We start from the raw sequence: 20,453 nt of genomic DNA on the forward strand, positions 1-20,453 counted from the left end.
AACATTTATTTTGCGGTAAAAAACTGCGTGATTTTGCTCTGTTTGTTCATAATGGACGGCAGCACTGACCGTTCGTACGACATCAATGAACACAATGCTGCTCCATCATCATCCAGCGAGCCCGCGGCACGGCGCAAAAGGTCGATGGCGTCCAGCACCTCCTTTGGGGAGGGCAAAGCGCGTGCCGAGTCGTCCTCCAAAGGTCTGTTGTCATCACTGCGGTCTCGGACAGTTTCTGCCAGAGCCTCATCCGTCATCTCCTGAGTTGTGACAGCGCAGTTGTCTGCATATAAAAAATCACAAATCTGCAGATCGTCCGGGGCTCCTCCATTCGTGCGCAGCGAAATCCAAGCTTCGGCGAGATCGGGCGGACATGAAGGCTCCTCCTCTCCGGCGTCGATTTCCTCAGCCTGAACCTCTTTTGAGATTCGAGCCTTGCGGAAGCAATTCGCAACAAGTTCAGTGCTTGTTTCTCGCCAGGATGCTTCAAGCATCTCAATTGCTTGCACAATGTACACCTTCGTATCTCGCTGCAGACGAATGTTCAGGAGCAGTTGTTGGATTAGTTGCCGACGGTATGAGCACTTGACACTGTTAATAAATACCTTTATCGAGGGGCTGAATGAGCGATGTACAGTTTGCGGGTAAAAACTCCAGATCAATGTTGGAGAACTCGAGCCCTTCTATGTGGTGAGCAGTGCAATTGTCTATGAACAGACAAATCTTGCGTCCTTGCCTCTTGACGTCGTTGTTGAAAGCCGTCAGCCACTGACTAAATATGTCGCGCGTCATCCAGGCTTTCGTGTTCGCCACATATTTTACGGGCATCCTGTGGGTTCCTTTGAAACACCTAGGTCGGGCGCTTTTGCCGATGACCAGCGGAACTCGCCTGTCGCTTCCGTCTGCATTTGTGCACAGTAGCACAGTTAAACGACGTTCGCTCTGCTTACCGCCGTGGCAGACGTCACCTTTAAGCGTAAGGGTACGGTTCGGAAGCAACTCGTAGAAAAGCGCCGTTTCGTCAGCGTTGTACACATCCGACGCTTCGTAGTGCTCCAAAATACCCGGTAGTTTAGGTTGGATCCACGAGTCGGCGCCATCTCTATCCGCAGAGGAGGACTCGCCACTGATCCCTTTGCCGACAATCCCGTATCTGCTTTTAAAACCTTTGAGCCACCCGCTACTGCCTTTTTAAATCATCGCAGCCCAGGATGCAAGCATAATCCCTTGCCTTTTGCTGCAAAACAGCGCCGCTGATGGGTACGTTTCGTGCCCGCATGTCCATAAACCATGTGAACACAGCTTTGTCGACGTCGGCGTATGTTGACGACTTCAACTTCTTTTTGCTGTCCGTGCCACGCTCCACAGCGCTGCGAATCGCATCTTTCGCGTTTAAAATCGTCGACAAAGAACTAGCTGCGATGCCAAATTTGGCAGCTACATCCTTCTTTTTTTGGCCTCCAGAAACGGCATCCAAGATGGCCATTTTGTCCTCAAGAGTCATTAGGCAGTTTTAGAATAGCGTACGCAAAGCTTTGCGTTGGGTTTTCGCGCAACTGCGCATGCGTCATACGCTAACCGCTTGCGGGCTCCCGTTAAGTGACGAAAATAGCGGGCCGCAAACGCTAACGCTAACTTAGCGTACGCTATTCTAAAACTGCCTAGTATCTTGCGTTTCTTCGTCGAAGCACTGATCCTTGGATTGTCACAACGGGTACTGAATGCGTGGCTGCGTGTCGGTTCGCACAAGCGCGAGGCATCAGAAACGAAGAGCGAGCAACACGATGGCGTCGTACCAAAGAAAACAAACAAAGAAAGACACGGAGAATGCAGAAAGCCACAGCGCTATGGTGGCTAGAGGGGGAAGTGTGACTGTTGAGAGCGGAGGGCTGTACGAATTCCCAATGAAAGATGGCGGTCACACCAGGTGGCGCTACTTGCGCCGTAGGTGCTTGCGGCGGCATTTGCCTGCTTTGCGTATGGCTGCTAGATGTTAGTTTCACTTGTTTCTAATAATCGCTTATACCCCGCGCCCGTGCTGTTAAAGGCGCTACGTGTTTGTTTCGCTAAGAAGCATGTGTTGCAAGTTCTTAGCGGTGTTAAGCAAGAGGAAAAAAAAACAAGAAAACCAAGAATGCTTTTAAATCAGACGGAACTGGCGTGCTCCAGGTTTTCATATTTAAATGTTTTTTAACTTAATATCGGTTCGCTTTGACATGTTTAATCTGCAACAGTGTGCAAAAACTAGGCTATTTGGTTGATTTTCATGGTAAAAGCAGCGCAAAAAGATGGCAACACGAAAAGAACGACACAGGACAGGCGCTGAACTGTTCAGCGCTGGTTCTGTATCGTTCTTACTATCGTGTTCCTTTTGCGCTGCTTTTGCCATATTTATAGTCTGCTTCAGTTGAACTAAACCACTTGCTCGGCTGCTCAGCTGACTTTAAAGTGTTTTTTCCTCTTGGTGAAGTGTAATCTGTTTACAATCGTTCATAGCGAGTATATTGGCTGCAGTGCAGTGCGTTTTTTTTTTTCTCTCTTAGTCCGCACCCACCTCCCCCCCCCTTCATTTCCTCTGTATTGTAGGGGGTTCTCTTGAGCGCGAAATGTTCAAAGCATTTACATTTTCCGGTTCCTTTTCCTTGAGAAAATTGAAGTGGAAATCGGAATGCTGCAGCTGGAGGCTCTTTGATACTGAACATTTTATTTTATTATTTTAGCGATAGTTCTATCTATGCAAAGACCAATGATTTCTGTTAACTTACGGCTTTAGATGCATACTAAATACACGCAAGGGAAATGGTAAAACGTTTATTTATCACACATTTGTCATCCCATAATTATGTCAGACATTTGTTATCACATACTTCCCTATCACGTTAAGAGGTCAAATTACTTGACCCTCCTCAGCTTCAAGTTTCTGGCGCTCCCTTTGGACACTCCTGTCTGCTTTTCTTTTTTTGGTAAAGTACTTCGGTACGTCCGGAAACACCCTAGGCACAGCGTCTTCTGACTAACGCGGGGTATCTCAACAACCTCACCATTTATAATGTGTTGGTATGTCCTTCCGATGAAACTCACGTCGAAGTGCCGCTCGCAAACAACGCTGTCCCTCGTGAGCTCTTTGTCAGTCCGCTTAATATTTCGAGCTCATTGCTCTCGCCTCGAGAGATCCTTCGGGGCTTTAAAGACCGAAAGCTTCTCCGAGCATGATCTATGCTTTACAGCCAGGGACGGCTTTACAGCCAGGGACGAAGCATGTACTACTTGGCGATTTGACGGCATGGTTCGCAGAACACATGGGTACAGTGGCGGGTAAACAAACGACGACAGCGAAGGCGAGGCATCCGAACAAGGTGACGGCACAGCACAGAGAGAACGAACGAGCCCAGACGAGCCAAAGGAAGCGCGGCGAGCGCGAGCACCTACTACTACACCAGCGCCCCTTGAGGCGGCCAGAACTTTCATTGCGCTCCGCGCATCCCTCTCCCACGGCGAGGATACAGCGCCCGTCACACTTCCCCCTCTAGCCACCATAACAGCGCCAACAGCACTGCCGGCGCTGCTTGCAGCTCCCCCTTTTTCTTTTTCTTTTTAAGTAGTGTCACCTAGTGTCAGGTTAGCGAAGTGAAGCGCTGAGACTTGCACAGTAACCTAAGAGTGGCGCTGCCAGCGCGGTGAAAAAAAAAAAAAACTCGTTTTCTTTTTCTTTCTCTCTTTAGCAAAAAGGAGCGTGCCGGCTTGGCGGGCTAGGCCAGCTGCAGCAAGTGGTGGGATCATGTTTGAGGGGAGGGGGAAAGTTCACGCCCGCGGGCCCGTGGCGGCAAGTTCGCCGGGTTGAGAGATGCAGGCCCGCCTCGTGCACGCTCGCACGCACGCACACGTGCACTCGCTCTCGCCTCGCAGTCGCCGTGCCTTTGAGCGCGCCAAGCACGATGCCGCCGCTTCGCATTCCGTCGCGGCGGAGAAGGTGCTTCGGGTTGCTGCTCGCGCAAAAATGGCAAAATTTGGGCCAAAATCTTTAAGTCGTCATCGGGGAAAATTCGTTATTTCGAGGGGGTCTCCCTCTGCCACTTCTTTACGTAGAAGTCTCAGATACATGTGCTTCTATGGAGTAACGGTGGGGAATAGAAAAACTTCGTTATATCCAGGAATTCGTTATATGGAGGTTCGTTATAAGCAGGTTTAACTGTACTTTCATGCAAAATAAAGTGCGGTAACTTGCAAAAGAAGAAGTTGTCACCTTGTTCTTTAGCATATGTGAGCGAATGATAATGTTCGCGCTTTTTACGATTTCAGAAAACTGTGTCGAGGCCTGCAGTGCTTTAATTTAAGCCTTAAATATGCATATTTTGTATTTAGAATTCTCTATATATCGAACTATTTCCTGGTCCCCTTCGAGTTCGATATACAGTCGATCCCAGATATATCGAACTCGGATATATCGAATTATTGGCTATATCCAACAGTTGAGAAATCCCCTTGAATTTCCCATGCAAAAGTATGGGGCTGGTGTGCACGTATATCGAACTCCCGCACAGCGAAACATCCGCTATACTGAACGCTGCTCCGCGCCGAAGCCCAGAAAGTGCATTTTTTCCAAAAAATATTGATCATTTTTCGGCCGCATTCTTATAAGTTCCAGTCCCTCGTCGTGCGCAGGTGACGAAATTGCGTTGCTCTAGTTCGTTGCGCAGCGCTCGTCAGTCCACCGGTATGTTTGACGCACGATCTGCAGGTTTTAACGCATGGGCTAGTGTTTTTGAAAGAGGCTGATTGCCGAGGACACCAAAATGAGACTTCGAAGTGACTTGTCAGCCTTGTTGTAATGTTTACATTCCCTTCCTTGTCTCTTCGCGCACGATGGCATGCGGGCCCGCAAAGCATGGCCTTCGAGATCCGCAACCTTGTGACGTATTTTTCGTGTTTTCGGTTTTAAAATGCACATCTCAGAGGCTACGCTTTTTCTCGCATTTCTCGCCAAAGTAGCGGCTGCCTTCTACAAAGCCACAAGTGCCATCGGTATCGCCAACATGTCGACGGTGGAGAAATGTATCTTCGGCATGTGTACTTCTCGCTTCGTTCTTGATAAATCGTCATTCAGGAGTCGAACTAAACATTGTCCCGCTCGTAGCGATAAAAATGATGACCGGTGCTTGGAGCAACATCAAGTAAAGCACCATCGTGCACTGTTTCCTTACGGGCCTTGGTGCCAGGTGACGACGTTGGGCGCGTCATGACCGCCGACTACGGCGTTCGGCGCGTCAGTGAATTTTGCGACTTATTAGCGTTTCCGGGCGCCGTATCGGACGGGAGCACAGCGAGTGACTTTATCGGTGCAGATAACGATGTAGCTGTTTCTGATTGCATCGATGCCGAGGTCATAGCTGACGTTGCCGGTGCTGCGGAAATGGACCCGTGCAGTTTGAAGATGCCAGCCGCCGCTGCCACCGCTAAACCCTTTACCGCGCTACAGAGCTCGCATCAGCGTTCAGCGTCGATCACCGCTGTTGTGGCCGAAGGTGCTGAATTTACTTATTTGTAAAGCTTCAATGATATTGACGATGACTTAATAAATTCACGGCGCGCAAGAAGCAAGACAAATTTACGGACTATTTGCTTGCGAAATAAAGTGTGCTAACTTGCAAAAGAAGAAGTTTTTGCCTTGTTCTTTGGCATATGTGAGCGAATCGTTATGTTCACGCTTTTTTTACGATTTCGGAAAACTGTGTCGAGGCCGGTAGTGCTTTAATTAAAGCCTTAAATACGCATATTTCGTATTTCGAATTATCGATATATCGAACTATTTCGCGATCCCCTTCGAGTTCGATATATCCGGGATCGACTGTATCCGGAATCGACTGTATTACGTGACGGATGGCATGATGAATGCCATTTCATTTTCCCATGCGGCACCGCGCAAATGGCATTAAATATTAAGGCATTAGGAAGTTAGTGCCCTTTTCTGTGCCCGTGTGGCACAGGTATTACAAACCAAACTGGCCTATGCCGTGTCACCTCTGTGCTGTGTATGCTAAACAGCTTTGCTGGTCATCCTGATCAACCAAGGGTCAATCGCTGGTGAGCGATTGCCCTGGAAAGATAAGGGGCGCACATGTAACATAGTGTAGCCATTTCACAGTGGGCCTTCCGACGCCAGGGCTATCAGTGACGGGCCCGCTACTGACAGCTGCACATATTAAAACGAAATAGCAGCTGCTCCGACCAGGAGGCAAACTCTTATTAATGAGATTACATTTTAAAAAAAGCAAGCAAAAAAATTATATCTGGACCCTACCACTCAGGAGGTCGAAAGAGCCGGTGCCCTTTAGGAGGTACGTATTTACCCCAAGCGCGATAGATACATACTCAGATGCGCTGGTGGAAGTAACCACGAAAAAACTCTTCTGGAGATGAAGATTCATGGAGAAATTGTTTGAGAAGTGTCAGCGTGTGTGCATCATTTGCGTGCTCTTCTGTGGATGCGAAGCTTAAATAATTCGATATTGTTCCATGCATCTGTTGCTAGGTTTCCCAGATTTCATTTCGCAATGTCCAGAAACAGAAGTGGCAGACATTTTAGTGGCATGCGTGTAGTTATTACTAAATATTACCTTAATTACATGCCATGCGGTGCGCTTGAAGCGACCTAGCAGCAACGTTCCTGGAACAGATGACGTCAGCTGATGACTCGCCAAAACACTTGATCATCACCTATTTGCTTAGAAGTCATGAGGCTCTGCGAAGAGACCGTTTTGCCGTCGAGCCGACTTCCACAACAGAAGCTGCGTCGGCACCGTGCATGACGTCATCGTTTAATCGGGACCAAGTGCGAGCGCTCTTTTGTCTGCGGAATAATGCTTGGTCCGTGGTTTTTTACTTTGGTGGCCTCAAAATCAGCTGCGCATGTTTTGATGCACCGTGGGTGTGCTTGCCGGTGACCAACACCAAACCCGAGACTCTGGCGCAGTTTGGCACAATTTATGTCGATTTTATCAGGACGGAACAATAAATCCAATTTGGCGCACTTTGGCACAGTTGGCGCAGGAGTGGAACCACTGCCATCATTGGACCTGCATTTTTTTAGGATTTAAGGGGATATTGCTCACGCTTCTCAGGAAGTCGGTTTCCCTCGTCTTGGGGTCACTATGCCTTGGAGCGCTATCAAAGCAGCTCTCCCAACACTAACATGCCTCCATAGCCAATCATCAAACTTGTTTTTACTTTTGAATAAATGTCAGTCTACCGTATATACTCGTGTAAGGGTCGCACCCCTACTTTGGAGGGGGAATTTCGAAAAAAATGTTCAAAAAGTCACGCCAGAAAGGTGTAGTTAGTTAAATTGCAGCTAGATGGCGCTGCCAGCTTTTCTGCTTCCGCCGACCTCGACGGCGCCACTATTGCTTTGTGTGGCGCATCGTTGGCATCGTGTGGGTAGCTTGGCAGTGTTTCTTCAGATCGGTGTTGTCGGTGTCACTTTGTCTGTAGTAGTAGCCCTGTTTGAGCCATCGCAGGTGAGGGACGATGGGCCGGCACTTGAGATCTTTCACTGCAGCCTTTAAACCGCAAGTGATTGAATATGCCGAGGAGCACGGCAAGCGAGAAGCTGGACGCAAATTTGACGTCGATGAGAAGCGCGTGCGTTACTGGATGAAACAGAAAGATGCCCTCGTCGCTACCGACAGGAGCCGAAAGGCATTTCGCGGAAAGAAGTGCAAGTACCCGGAACTCGAAGGCAGACTTGTCAAATATGTCATCGACACTCGAAGGGACGGCTACGCCTTCTCAACTGACATGATCCGCGTGAAAGCCCTGGCCATCGCTCGCCACATGGAAATATCCCAGGCACAATTCAAGGCAAGTCAGGGGTGGGCATCGCTACAACAAGTGTGTGCGTGGATTTTGAGTGCGTGGCGTGCCGTGTCATTTGAAACAGTCGCGAAAAGCTTCAAGGTGACTGGAATTTCAAACTGCATGAGCAGCGCTGAGGATGAACGTCTCTGGGAGGACGCCGACGCCGAGGCGAGCTCTTCCGAGAACGAGGACAGCGATAGCGAAATGGAATCGTAATAAAAACATTCCTGGAATGTTATTTGCGACTCTCTTACACTCTGCTACTGTCGCGGAAACAGTACAGACCTTTGGTGAGCTGTCATCGGCCTGATTCGTGTAAGGGCCGCACCAAGCAAAAATTTCGAAAAAAAAGTGCGGCCCTTACACAAGTATATACGGTATGTTCCAAGCGAGTCTTTCGGCACCCGGCCAGTGCCTCGCAGCACAAGGTGGTCGAGCCAGAGGCTACATGCCTGGCTCGACCAGCTTCGACATACACCCCTCGTATCATCTATGACAGCCTGTGTTTAGTTTTCTGGCAACGGACACAGTCATGCACGCCTTTCTGCGAACTCGAGGACTGTGGACTCACCGCAGTCCTTGATTCTGCGGTGCACTGCGCCATGGTCCTCGATTGCAGCATGGTGCCAGAGTGGTGTCAATGCGGTGCAATGAACTTATGCACCTTCTTGTGTAGTGGTGCCGTCAAGGCGTAGCTTGAAAGCAGATGAGGCAGGGAACATGGTGTTCATCATGAATTACTTCCCGTGGTAGATGAGAACGATGCAGTAGTTGCAGACGGCAGCACAGAATTTAATGCAATGGCCGGTGAGCGAACCAATCATTTGGCACATCGGCAGCGAATTGTGATGGCAAGCTTATGTTGATCGTATTTAGATGTAGGTGCATGCAGCGGAAGAAGTAAGAACCCAAGGACAGAGGTTGGAGCAATCAGAAGTAGCAGCAGTTGCAGTGCCAACACCATTGCCTGAAATTTCGTGCTCACTGCCCATGAGCACGAAATTTCAGACAAAATTTATATCTGGACCCTCCCACTCATGAGATCAAAAGAGGCGGTGCCCTTTAGGGGGTATTTACCCCAAGCACGATAGATACATACTCCAATGAGCTGGTGGAAGTAACTGCGAAAAAACTCTTCTGGATATGAAGATTCATGGAGAAAGTGTTCACGAAGTGTCAGCGCGTTCGCACTATTCACGTGCTCTTCTGTGTACACGAAAAATTCCATATTGTTCCATGTATCTGTTCCATGTTCATTTTCGCTGTCCGAGTTAACAAGCTCCATCACAGTGTTGATAAGCGTGCCTGTGGTAGCAGAAGATCTTGCCCAAAGGCAAACAAAATGTGCAAGAAATACAAGTAGGTGAATATCCTCCGATGCATTTTTTTTCACAATTAATGTGGACATGCAGCAGACGACACGCATGCACCAGCACGCTTGATTGAAAAGCAAGGCGAGAGCACAGCAAGTGCCACCACACCTGCACCATGTGAGTCGTCTTCGCACCACAGCAGCATTATCTGAACTTTCGCAGCACCAGTTCTGTGCACCACGCAGAAATTGTACACATGTGATATTACAAACCTCAGGGGCTCAAGTGCTGGTGAAGACCATTACTTAAAGCTGAGGAGATGCTTCAAAAGCTTCCTGCCAATGAAATGGCATTCAATGTAGTTAGTAATAACATCCATGAACAATCAAAAAGTCTGTGTTTCTTTTTTTTGCTATTTTTGCCTAAATCCTTTGCTACACGTTAGCTTCTTTGGCGTTCTTCTGCACCAGGCATTATGTGGCCTAGGAGAGTGTGCGTGTAGGCCAGTTGGTGATTCATGATTAGCAAAGGTAACTGAAAAAGCACATTGGACACAGAAAGACAACACTGCTTTGTGTTATCTCTTTCTCAGTGATGCTACCGAGGACTTCTGATATGGAGCAATTTTTGGAGCAGCAAAATTTCCGTTTGGGAGCACGTTGGAGCAGCAAAAATTTTCATCTTGGAGCACTTTGGAGCAGATAATTTTGCACCTGGAAGCACTTTGGAGCAGCAAATTTTACATCCTGGAGTGCACTATAGAAGCATATTGCATTAACATTCGAGCCCCTGAATATTATTACATGGCTCTTATGAAGGCTAGAAATATTTCGATTCATTGCAAATCTCATGGAAAAAATCATCTCAGGAGAACTCCATACTTCACTCGCTAATGAAAAAATAAGGGCTCATGCAGTTGAGTGTTCTGAATTAACCTCTTCGGCGATTATTTTCGACACTAACAAATAAACAGAAATCCGGATCAATAAAATTGCATTTTATGAAATAACACTAAATACACCTATGTGGTTATCAGCAGACATGGTAGACAAACGCCGTGATGTACAGCAGTGCCTCAACACCAAAGAGCCACACTGTCCCTAATGCATTCCCCCAAGAAAACTCCAAGGCGAAAGCCAGGTTCTTTTTCTTTCTCGATCGGCAGATCCTCCCCCTCCCTCTTTGCAAGCTTTGTGCACCTCACCTGGTTTTGCGCTAGCTCCATGATAGGCGCACCGATCACGGAAGCAGTGTAAAGCGACGATGTCTTGTGATGACGTCATCACGTGACATCACGATATATGACGCCATGATGACGTCACAAGTTTTGACGATCTATGACGTGATGATAACGCCATCACATGATTATTTTTTGCATCAATCGATGGACGCCGCCGATGGTCAATTTTCGTGTTTGATAAAGCATCTAAGGCTTTCGCATTAATATTGCGTATTGAAAGTTAACAGCTTGGCCGTTAACAACCTGGCCTTACATACCAAACTGGCCTCCACCATGTCACATCTGTGCCATGCGCGAAACAGCTTCGCTTATCATCCACTTGAGAGAGTGAAATGGCTCCTCAATTGTTTTTTAATTTTTATTGTGATAGCAATTATATGGACACTCTCGGCGGAATTTTGCCGTCGCCGTTGCCGTAATTTTCCGTATAAAGTCCAAATTAATAACATCACCACGCGCATTCTAGCCGCGGGTAAAAGCTCGCGAGCGCTGACGACGAACGCGGCTGAAGCGGAGATAAAACTAGCCGGCCGTCTGTCTCCGTCGCACGGAGGGCGCATGAGATAACATCTCTCGCGTGCGGGCCTGCCGTCGATTGCTCATCAAACAGAGAGGAAACGCCCCGCACGTTTTTCGTAAGGAGCATGAAGGGACGCCAGGGGAGCGAAGGGAACCGCATCGTTCGAAGGGCGCAGTCGCTGGCGCGCGCGCTATCTCGAGGCATCAGGAGACGGTTCGTAAACTTGCTGTGCTCTCAACGCTTACTTCGCGTTTAGAAAACTCAGAGCACAAAAACACTTCGGTTCCTGGAGTGGCCATATTCCCTTAAACCAGCGTTTTGTTGAATTACGCGAGATCGGATCCAAAAGAGTTAGCTGCTAGCCTTACTTCGTTTAACAATACAATTTGTTGGTATCGCATTCATTGCTTCGGCCTTAAGTGAAATTGAGTTTTTTAACCGTCAGCTATTGACCCTCGAAAGCGAGGGGCGGACATGTAACATGGCGTAGCCACTTCACTATGGGCCGTCAGCGACGGGCCCGCTACTGACAGCTGCGCATTTGCAGCTGCTCCGACCAGGAGATATGCTTTAATAATGAGATTACATTGTTAAAAAAGCAAGCAAAAATTCGAATTGGAACCCTAGCACGTGAGCTCGAAAGGGCAGGGCCTTTTAGGGGGTATTTACCGCAAAGTGATTACAAACTCGGACGTGCTGGCGGAAGGAATTACGAAAAAGCTGTTCTGGATGAAGATCCATGGATAAAGTATATCTGAGGAAAAGTGTCAACGCGTCCCCACCGTTCGCGTGCTCTTCCATAAAAGCGAAGCAAGGAAAATTCGATATTGTTCCATATCCCAGATTTCATTCCGCGATGTGCAGAAACAGAAGTGACAGACATTCTAGCGACGCGCATGTAGGTATTACTGTATTACTGAACATTGCTTTCCTTGCGCACCGTGCGACGCTTGAAACGAGCTATCAGCAGCGTTTCTGGAACAGACGACGTCCACCGATGAATCGCCGTCGCACTTTCTCGCTACCGATAGGCCTAGACGTCACGAGCCTCTGCGGAGAGCGTGTTTTGCTGTCGAGCCGACTTGCAGAACAGAAGCTGCGTCGGCACTATGCATGGCATCGTGTCTTACTCGGGAGGCACGCGCGAGCGCTATTTATTCAGCGGAATGATTCTCGGTCCATGGTTGCGACTTTGGCAGCCCCAAAATCAAGCTGCACATGTTCTGACGCACCGGCGGTCCGATTGCTGGTGATAGACGCCCCCAAACCCGAGACTTTGGCGCAGTTTGGCGCAATTTTCGTCGATATTATCAGGATGGCGCAGTAAATGCCATTTGGCGCACTTTGGCGCAGTTGGCGCAGGAGTGGAATCACTGCTTTCTGTTTCCCGTGTGCTTTTGCGGTTACCTCTGCTAACTGTATGGCCCTTCAGGTTAAAAACATTTATTACGCAGAACTGATGGATCAAAATAAGCACCAATAGAAAGCAAAGCAGGCAGTATACTGCAAACGGTGCAAAGCCTTTTCGTTTTCTATTTTACAGGCTGCAAAGAGCACAATTAAGCCTAAACTCACATACCTGATGGCTCAAATTTCCATGCATAAGGCACTCAATATGCATCCTAGACAGCAACTTCGGAATCATGTCTTGGACACTCTCTCTGGTAAGCTCTGGAAAAAAAAAAAAGACAAGTGCCACATGATAAGCAAACAACCGGAGGATACTCACCAGTGATACTGAAAATTTACTCTGAAAGTAAGGTGCTCAAAAACAACAAAAACAAAAAAATGCAAGCAAGAGAGTATACTGTGGTTAGTATTCGTAGTTGCAGCTTTTTAAAAAAGATCACTGAGGGCATGCAATAAACCAGGATGCTGGAACAGGCAAAAAAAGCAACTTCCCAAAACTTGGGATACTTGGGCATAGAGCCCTAATCAATAATGCTTCTCTCTCTCAAAACTACCTAGTAAAGTAAAATGGCCAAACGCGTAATTGCACAGATCAGCAAAATAAGCACAACACCCTCGGGATCCTTCACAGAATATATCTGTTGTCCGGAGCTCACTCTACCTCAAACTCAATGATATTAAAGGGGTACTGACACAAAAATTTTGGCTTCTCGCTTTTTTTTGCTGCAATGTGTTGCTGGGGGCCTGTTAGTCACAACACCGCACATCATTTGCTGCAGCGCACAACAGATAATTAATTACAGGCTCCTCATTACAGACCAGTGTCAGTTTCGGTTTCAAAAATGACAAGCCTCCGGGTGCAACTATCACCACCTAGCAGGTGCAGTGCTCGATCACGTCAGCACATAGAACTGTGATGCACTTCCGCGCGGTTCGCGAGCAGCCGCCCAGAAGTAGGCTGCTGGAGCGAACGTGGCAAAAAAAAAATGGCGGCTATGATGTAATCATAACTTGTTGCAACGTGGTCACGTGAGGGAAGTAGGGGGTCCCCAAGGGTCCCCTTTGAGGGTGTCAGTAGCGCGAGAATGTCGATCACTCACGCAAACTTCAAAATTAATTTAAAATAACTTCCAAGCTATATTCACTGTTGGTATTTTGCAGATGATATACGCATGTTCACCGGAATCGATCTCACAGGCTATCTCGGCCGTGAAATATTGTGTCAGTGCCCCTTTAAGTATTTTGCAAAGCTCACTCAGACTTACCAGAACTCTACTCAGCTGAAGGACTTAGATAGGCTCGTTTGTGGTCAGAATTGCCAGAATCAGACTCAGGCAGGCCCACTTGGACTCAAACTTAGGCTCAAATTCACTGAAGTTCAAGAAATTGCACATATATACTAACTAATATTTATAATAATTTCTGCGGTTTTATGTGCCAAAAACATATGATTATGAGGCACCTCCATGGAAATGAGACTGCTGCAGCCGGGATCAAACCCGTGTTTTTCAGGTGAGCAGCCAAGCACCGCAACCAATGCACCACCACATAATAATTGCTGGGGTTTAACATCTTAAAACCATGATATGATTATGAGGGACACCGTAGCGGAGGGCTCCGGAAATTTTGACCACCTGGGGTTCTTTAACGTTCACCTAAATCTAAGTACACGGGCCTCAAGCATTTTCGCCTCCATTGAAAATGCGGCCGCCGCTGCCAGGAGATGCGCCACCACGACGGCCTATTATATAAACAGAATCATGAGCTCAGACTCCACTGAAACTCATGTGAATGAGTGCTCCAGGACACTCCCAATTTAAATATTGAAGCATTTTCTCAACACCACGGTAGGGCTGTCAGCTACTATGAAACTTCTAACACACTAGCGTTAAAGAGCCAGTGTCACAAATTCCGGTGTCGGCGTCAGTGGCATTGTCCTTGAACGAAAAATCGTGATTGATGCAAAGAAAAAAATTGAAGAGTTGGAGCCGGTATTGAATCCAGGCATTCTGCATGGCAGTCAGGTATTCTGCCACAGAGCCACGCCAATGCTTGGAACAGCTTTGGAAAAAAATAGAGCTGTGCGAATAGCAAAATTTTGGGTGCGAAGCGAAATCGAATATTGAAGTGTGAGTGCGAATCGAATTGAATATTTCTCGAATATTTCTCGAATATTTTTCGAATACTTTGAAGCAAAATTGCAGAAGAAAAAGTTAGAAAGGATTCTTAAGCATATTCTTATGAGATAGCAACATGAAAGTGTTTCTTTTCGCTAGGTTGATGAAACACTGGCGGAGTGGTGTTTCATAGTTGTCTTATCAAGAATGAGGCAATGTAGAGGCCGAATTCTATTTAAGTACATGATTTGGTGCAACCAAAGCGTTACCGACAACACTTTACACGTGATAGGCAAAGATGCTATTTCCTCAGCCTCTCCTCCTCTCTCAACTTCTGTGGAAGCCTTACTGATGCGGCAGACAAGGGTGTGTTCCCTTCAAGTCCGGAGTTCCAAATCTTCCTCGTAGACGTCGATATACATAAAAATTTTGGATGCTAAAAATCTTCAGACAGACGGACAATCAACTTTATTGTGGTCCTGAGGGGCGACTCGGAAAGCCCCCTTACGGGGGAGGAGCCGACGCGGGCAACTCCCACGTCGGGACGGGCAGGCCATGCCTGCCCGCCATGTCGCGGGCCCTCTGGACGGCCCGTAGCTGAACGGTGAGGTCAGAGCTCTTGAGTGCTTTCTGCCATTCTTCTTCCGTGGTTAGACGATCGTCCTGCTGTAACGTGGGACACCGCCAGAGCATGTGTTCTAAAGTGCAGAAAGCATCTCCGCAATCCGGACAATCGGGTTCGAATGAGTGCGCGTACTTGCTGAGCCTAGCTAGGCTGGGATAGGACCCAGTCTGCAGCATACGAAAGGTGGAAGACTGAGGCCTGGAGAGCTTGGTGTGCGGCGGGGGATATACCCTCCTGCCGAGCTTATAGTGCTTCGTGACCTCGTTGAACGTGTGGAGTGAGTCCTTGTGGAGCCCCGCGTCCGCACCCGCGAGCAGCGTTTCCCCGGCGCGGTGGGCGAGTTCGCGCACACAGGCATGGGCCAGCTCGTTGGCGTTGGGAACGACGGGGGAGACCTGAGGCCCCATGTGGGCCGGGAACCAAGTGATGATGTGGGGGACGACGCTTCTGCCGCAGAGCAGGGAGGCCGCCTCCCTCGAGACCGAACCCGACGCGAAGGTCCTGGCCGCTGCCTGGGAATCCGTGTAGACCTGCGGCCTACTCCCGTCCCAAAGGGCGAGAGCTACCGCCACTTGTTCTGCCAGTGCCGGGGACGAGCCCCACACCGATGCGGCGTTAAAGGGACACTAAAGGCAAATAACAATTTATGTCAGAGTGAAAGCCCAATGTATGACAACTTCTAAAACGGCAATATTATCAACAGCAGTGCCCTACTTACCGAGAAATTAAGCTAAATGTATCACATGATGAGCGCCACGAGTGGGACATTTTCGAAGTGATCCCGATGACGTAGGGAAGTCGGCCTACAATAAATCACTAGCAATCAAACTAGCAGCAGTAAAAAAAGAACATTCCGAGCATCAAAAGACGTAATAAAATGCTGTTTGTTCGTTTCCGCTTGATTCATGGAAAACAAAACCTCCGTGGCGTTGCCATGGGGAACGGCGCGCGTGATTCAAAGGTTCCGTTTTCGCCGAACTGTGCCTCGCCCGTCTCAGTGGTAGTTTCGGGATCGCATACTGCCGTGCGTGTTTTGCGCGCTCGTGAACGTCGCTCTGACAGAAAGTTCGACAAAATGCCGCATGCGTGTGATATTGCCGGATGCCCGAATGATGCACAACGCCAGTGCTGCAGCAAGGAAACCGGTGTGTCTTTTCACTGGGTGCCGCGGAATGAACCCTTACGCTCCAAGTGGCTTAGTGTCATGCCATTGCGCCAGTGTGCTAAACAGTCAAAACCTCTGCGTGTGTGCTCGTTGCACTTTCGTACTGAGGATTACGAGACCAACCGCAACTTGGTGACGGCTTTGAATGTGCCCATCCGAGCAAGTCTTTGCCGCAGCGCCGTTGTTGCTACTGTGGGTCCCGCTACTTCCGCTCGGCTGCTACTAGTGTCGGCGGCCGCGCAGTAAAAGCGGGCAACGTTGGGCACGGCAGCAGTGACGTATGAGCGTCGTATTTTCAGGCGGGAGATTTGAAGCGCGCTAACGCGATGCGGACCACTAAAAACGTGATTTTATTTCAAAATAAGCACTTCCTTGGCACAAAAGCAGCGCTACGAGGTTTCTGGACCGCCATTTCAACAATCAACGTCGACTTAACATTTGCCTTTAGTGTCCCTTTAAGGAGGTTGCCCCTGTAATCTACCACGGCCGCCACGAACCGGTCGGACGAACCGTACTGAGCGGCGTCGACGAACGCGACCGATCGCGGATAGCCAGCGACGGATTTGAGAAGCGCGGCCGCCCTGGCCCTTCGCCTGCCTGCATTGTGTTGTGGGTGCACGTTGCGCGGGATCGGCGAGACCGTGATGGCCTCCCGCGTTTGCGCGTCGAGCGCGCACTGCCTCTCCCTGATGGCAGTGGGATTGCAGCCGAGCGCCTCCAGGACCCGCCTCCCCGCAGGCGAGGAAGAGAGCCTGGCGACCTGGGCCGTCTGCTGTGCCTCGACAACCTCGTAGAGGGTGTTGTGGACTCCCAGCTGCATAAGCTTCTCCGTGCTGGCTCCCATGGGGATGCCAAGCACCTTCTTGATGCTCTTATGCATCAGCGCCTCAAGCTTTGACCTTTTGTATCCGTGGCAGCGATGCGCGGCGGCCACGTACGTGATATGACTCATTAGGAAGGCATGGTACAACCTGAGGAGGTTTTCTTCCCCCAGCCCTCCGCAGCTGTTGGAGACCGTGGTGATGAGCCTGACCATGTCCGTTTTCGTGGCGATACGAGCAATCGTTTGTCCGTTACAACCATTTGCCTCGATCAGCATACCGAGTACGCGGATGACCTCAACTCTTGGGATGACCTGTCCGATGGCTGTGTGAATAGGGATGTCGACCTTCCCCAGAGGGACCTGCCGCTTCCGATTTTTCGGACTTCCTGCTCAAATTTCAGGTCCAAAACAGCATTAATTGAGCCCCCACCTCTGCCACATCTTTCATCTCCACATTGGAACCAGCGTTTTCTTGGGTTAGTACATTAGCGACCGTAGCAGAGCTTGAAAGGCCGCTTTGCCGCAATACCGGGGTGTGACGAGGTGAAGCATATTGAAAATCTAGGGACCACTTGCAATCGGACGTTGACTGGGTCTTGGCAAAGTTCGACCGTAACGGAGCTTGAAAGGCAGCTTTGCCGTAATACCGGGGTGTGATGAGGCGAAGCATATTGAAAATCTAAGTACCACTTCCAATCGGACGTTGACTGTCTCTTGGGTCTCTTGGCAAAGTTCGACCGTAACGGAGCTTGAAAGGCAGCTTTGCCGCATTATCATTGCGTGATGAGGTGAAGCACACTGAAAATCTAGGGACCACTTTCAATCGGACGTTGACTGTGTCCATCTTAAAAACACAGCGCTAATTTAAACATGGACAGAAGAAACAGTTCCCCCCGTTCCTTTCTTTCATAAGCTATATATTTGTGCACGCACAATAAAAGCTTTGTTGGCAGTGAGCGCCCGTCCTCGTTTGCTTTTTCTTCTGTCCATATTTAAATTAGCGCTGTGTTTTTAAGATGGATCCGTACCAACGAGCTCGCATCCAAACTCTTTTAGATCATCTAGTTGACTGTGTCTTGGCAAAGTTCGACCGTAACGGAGCTTGAAAGGCAGCTTTGCCGCAATACGAGAGTGTAATGAGGTGAAGCATATTGAAAATCTGAAGGGGTCACTTTCAATTGGATGTTGACTGTATTTGTTTTTGGGAAGTTCGAATAGTTCGAATAATAAAATTCCAGTGCGAATCGAATTGAATAGCAAACACTATTCGAAAAATATTCGAAATTTCGAAGATTCACACACCCCTAGAAAAAAACCCTATACAGACATCATGTAGGGCGAGAAGTGGCATTAACTGATGTAATATGGTATGTGGCAGAAGTATAGAATCGTGTGAATTGCGCGACAAGTTGGTGGTTTAAAGACCCATCTTTTACAAAGCGCTCAGCCATAACGTAATTATTCATCATCATCAGCCACAGCATCGACAATGTGTGCTGCGTAGGTGGGTGCATTGCCTTACGGACGTATAGTTACTCTGTCACTTCACCAAATAATGAATTATGGTGTTTCGGACATTTCGCAGTTGTGCTTGCAATAGGCATTTTATAGTCACATACAACTCAAGAAGTCTAGAGGCCCCACCCAGACAACTGAAGCGGGTCAGCCGATTGCCTCTGCGACTAAGAAAATAGTCCCGCTCATGCACTCTGAAATGTTCTTAGAAGGCAGGGTCACCGGCCGCACGGCTCATCACATCAGTCTGGAGTGCATTCGCATTTTAGGAGTGTGATGATATGGATAGTGCCGCGGTGACAACATAGCTAGTCGTGATAATAACTGTGCGACCACAAGAGGGGCTGTGTTTTGATGATGGTGATGGTGAAGGAGGAGATAATCGCACACCCACGAGGGACAAGGGCAGCTAGCTGTGTGGGGTGCATGTGAACGAACGAACAAGACTCGAACAGCAAATCTTTGACCGGCGGTTCAGGTCGTCTACCGGGCTTCTTGCTGCCGAGTGGGCCTGGTGGCAAGATCCCGCTCGTGGTGGTCGTGACCCTGCGCACCGGCGGCCTGCAGTGAAAGCGGCCTGGTGGATTCGAGGCCAGGTACCAGGTGGCCCTAGAGCTTCCTGCCTGCTGAATGAGTCCGATGACATGGTGGCAGAGAAGTTCAAGGATGGAGTGACTGGCCAGCCATTGGCCAGTGGCAGCAGTGACCTGGTGGCCTGCTGGCCTGCTGTCCTTCCTGTTGCCATGGCATGGCTGGGAGTGGCGGGGCCCAAGACATCGAACCACGTAGCGATGTGGACACGACGCCGGTTACCTTGCTTATGTTAGTGCAGTAGCTAGCCTTCATTTTCAACAATACTATTTTGTAATTGTATAGTAATACAAGCAGTAGCAATATTGCCGACCTTTCTTTAGTCTTCAGGTTTCAAACTTATATTCTTCCATGTATGAGTAGCCTGTCGCATCATTATTACATCTCACAGTAAATAGAACCATTTCAGCCAAATTGGATGAACTTTGTTTATTGTGCAACACTAACATACCTTCCTGACTACAACACCCTACATCTGTAATGGAATAATTTCACACTTTGCCCAGAACAATTATCAGCTTAAAATGTCATCTATTAAGCTGCCAAGATAAGTGCCCACTCATTCTAACAATAGCGTTGCGTTTGTTTTCCCCATAATACATTAAGGACCTATTTTAGTGATTTAAAAGCATAGCTCAATACATTATGCTTATGTTGGAAGCACAGTAGCCCGTAATATTTGAGTTGTCAAATCTTTCACAAGTCGGAAAACTGATATAATAAATGAGCGGAACCATTGTGAGCACAAAATAAAAGTATATGATGATGGGAGCCTTGTGATAACAGTAACTCCTTATAGGAGCCCTGCAAACGCTTCTCTAAGTAGTCATTGAATGATCTCACTATAGGAGTTAATTGTCTCATGAATCAATTGCTGCGAAAATTTCTTGTACCTGTCAAGTATGAGCAAAGTTACAGGGATTTGTTACATGCTTTGAGTACTTTCTCTTTCGTCCAGATGAGAACTCTGGGGCGGATGAAAGAAAAGGAGGAGGCAAGAAGCATACATCCCAACCTTGAGCACTCTCTTGTTCCCTTTCAATGCATCGCCTCACATTCGGTGTGATCAAGAGCGAAACGCAGGCATGTGGCGGTACCCTATGGTGACAGCAGTAACCATGCAGCACAAAAATGATCAAATCAGCCAGTTGCAGTGTCCTCCCTGCCGTTGACATAGTCGGACCCACTGATAATATAATTTGCCGAAAGAAAAGGGATCAATATCTAGCTGTTTTTGAGACGTAATTGCAAATTCCCTGCCGCATGCAGTGCCACAATAT

General features: G+C 48.4%; 1 protein-coding gene across 2 annotated transcripts in view; it reads right to left on the reverse strand.

Moving 5' to 3' along the window:
* LOC119379410 (insulin-degrading enzyme) overlaps positions 1-20,453 on the reverse strand; it is a 439,455-nt gene that overhangs the window by 160,266 nt on the left and 258,736 nt on the right. For both annotated transcript variants that reach the window (XM_049411974.1, XM_037648727.2), the window contains exon 20: positions 12,507-12,598. In XM_049411974.1, the coding sequence (XP_049267931.1) occupies positions 12,507-12,598 (92 nt within the window). The remainder of the gene's footprint in view (positions 1-12,506; positions 12,599-20,453) is intronic.

The sequence above is a fragment of the Rhipicephalus sanguineus genome, chromosome 1 (genome assembly GCF_013339695.2).
Source record: "Rhipicephalus sanguineus isolate Rsan-2018 chromosome 1, BIME_Rsan_1.4, whole genome shotgun sequence".
Lineage (NCBI taxonomy): Eukaryota > Metazoa > Arthropoda > Arachnida > Ixodida > Ixodidae > Rhipicephalus > Rhipicephalus sanguineus.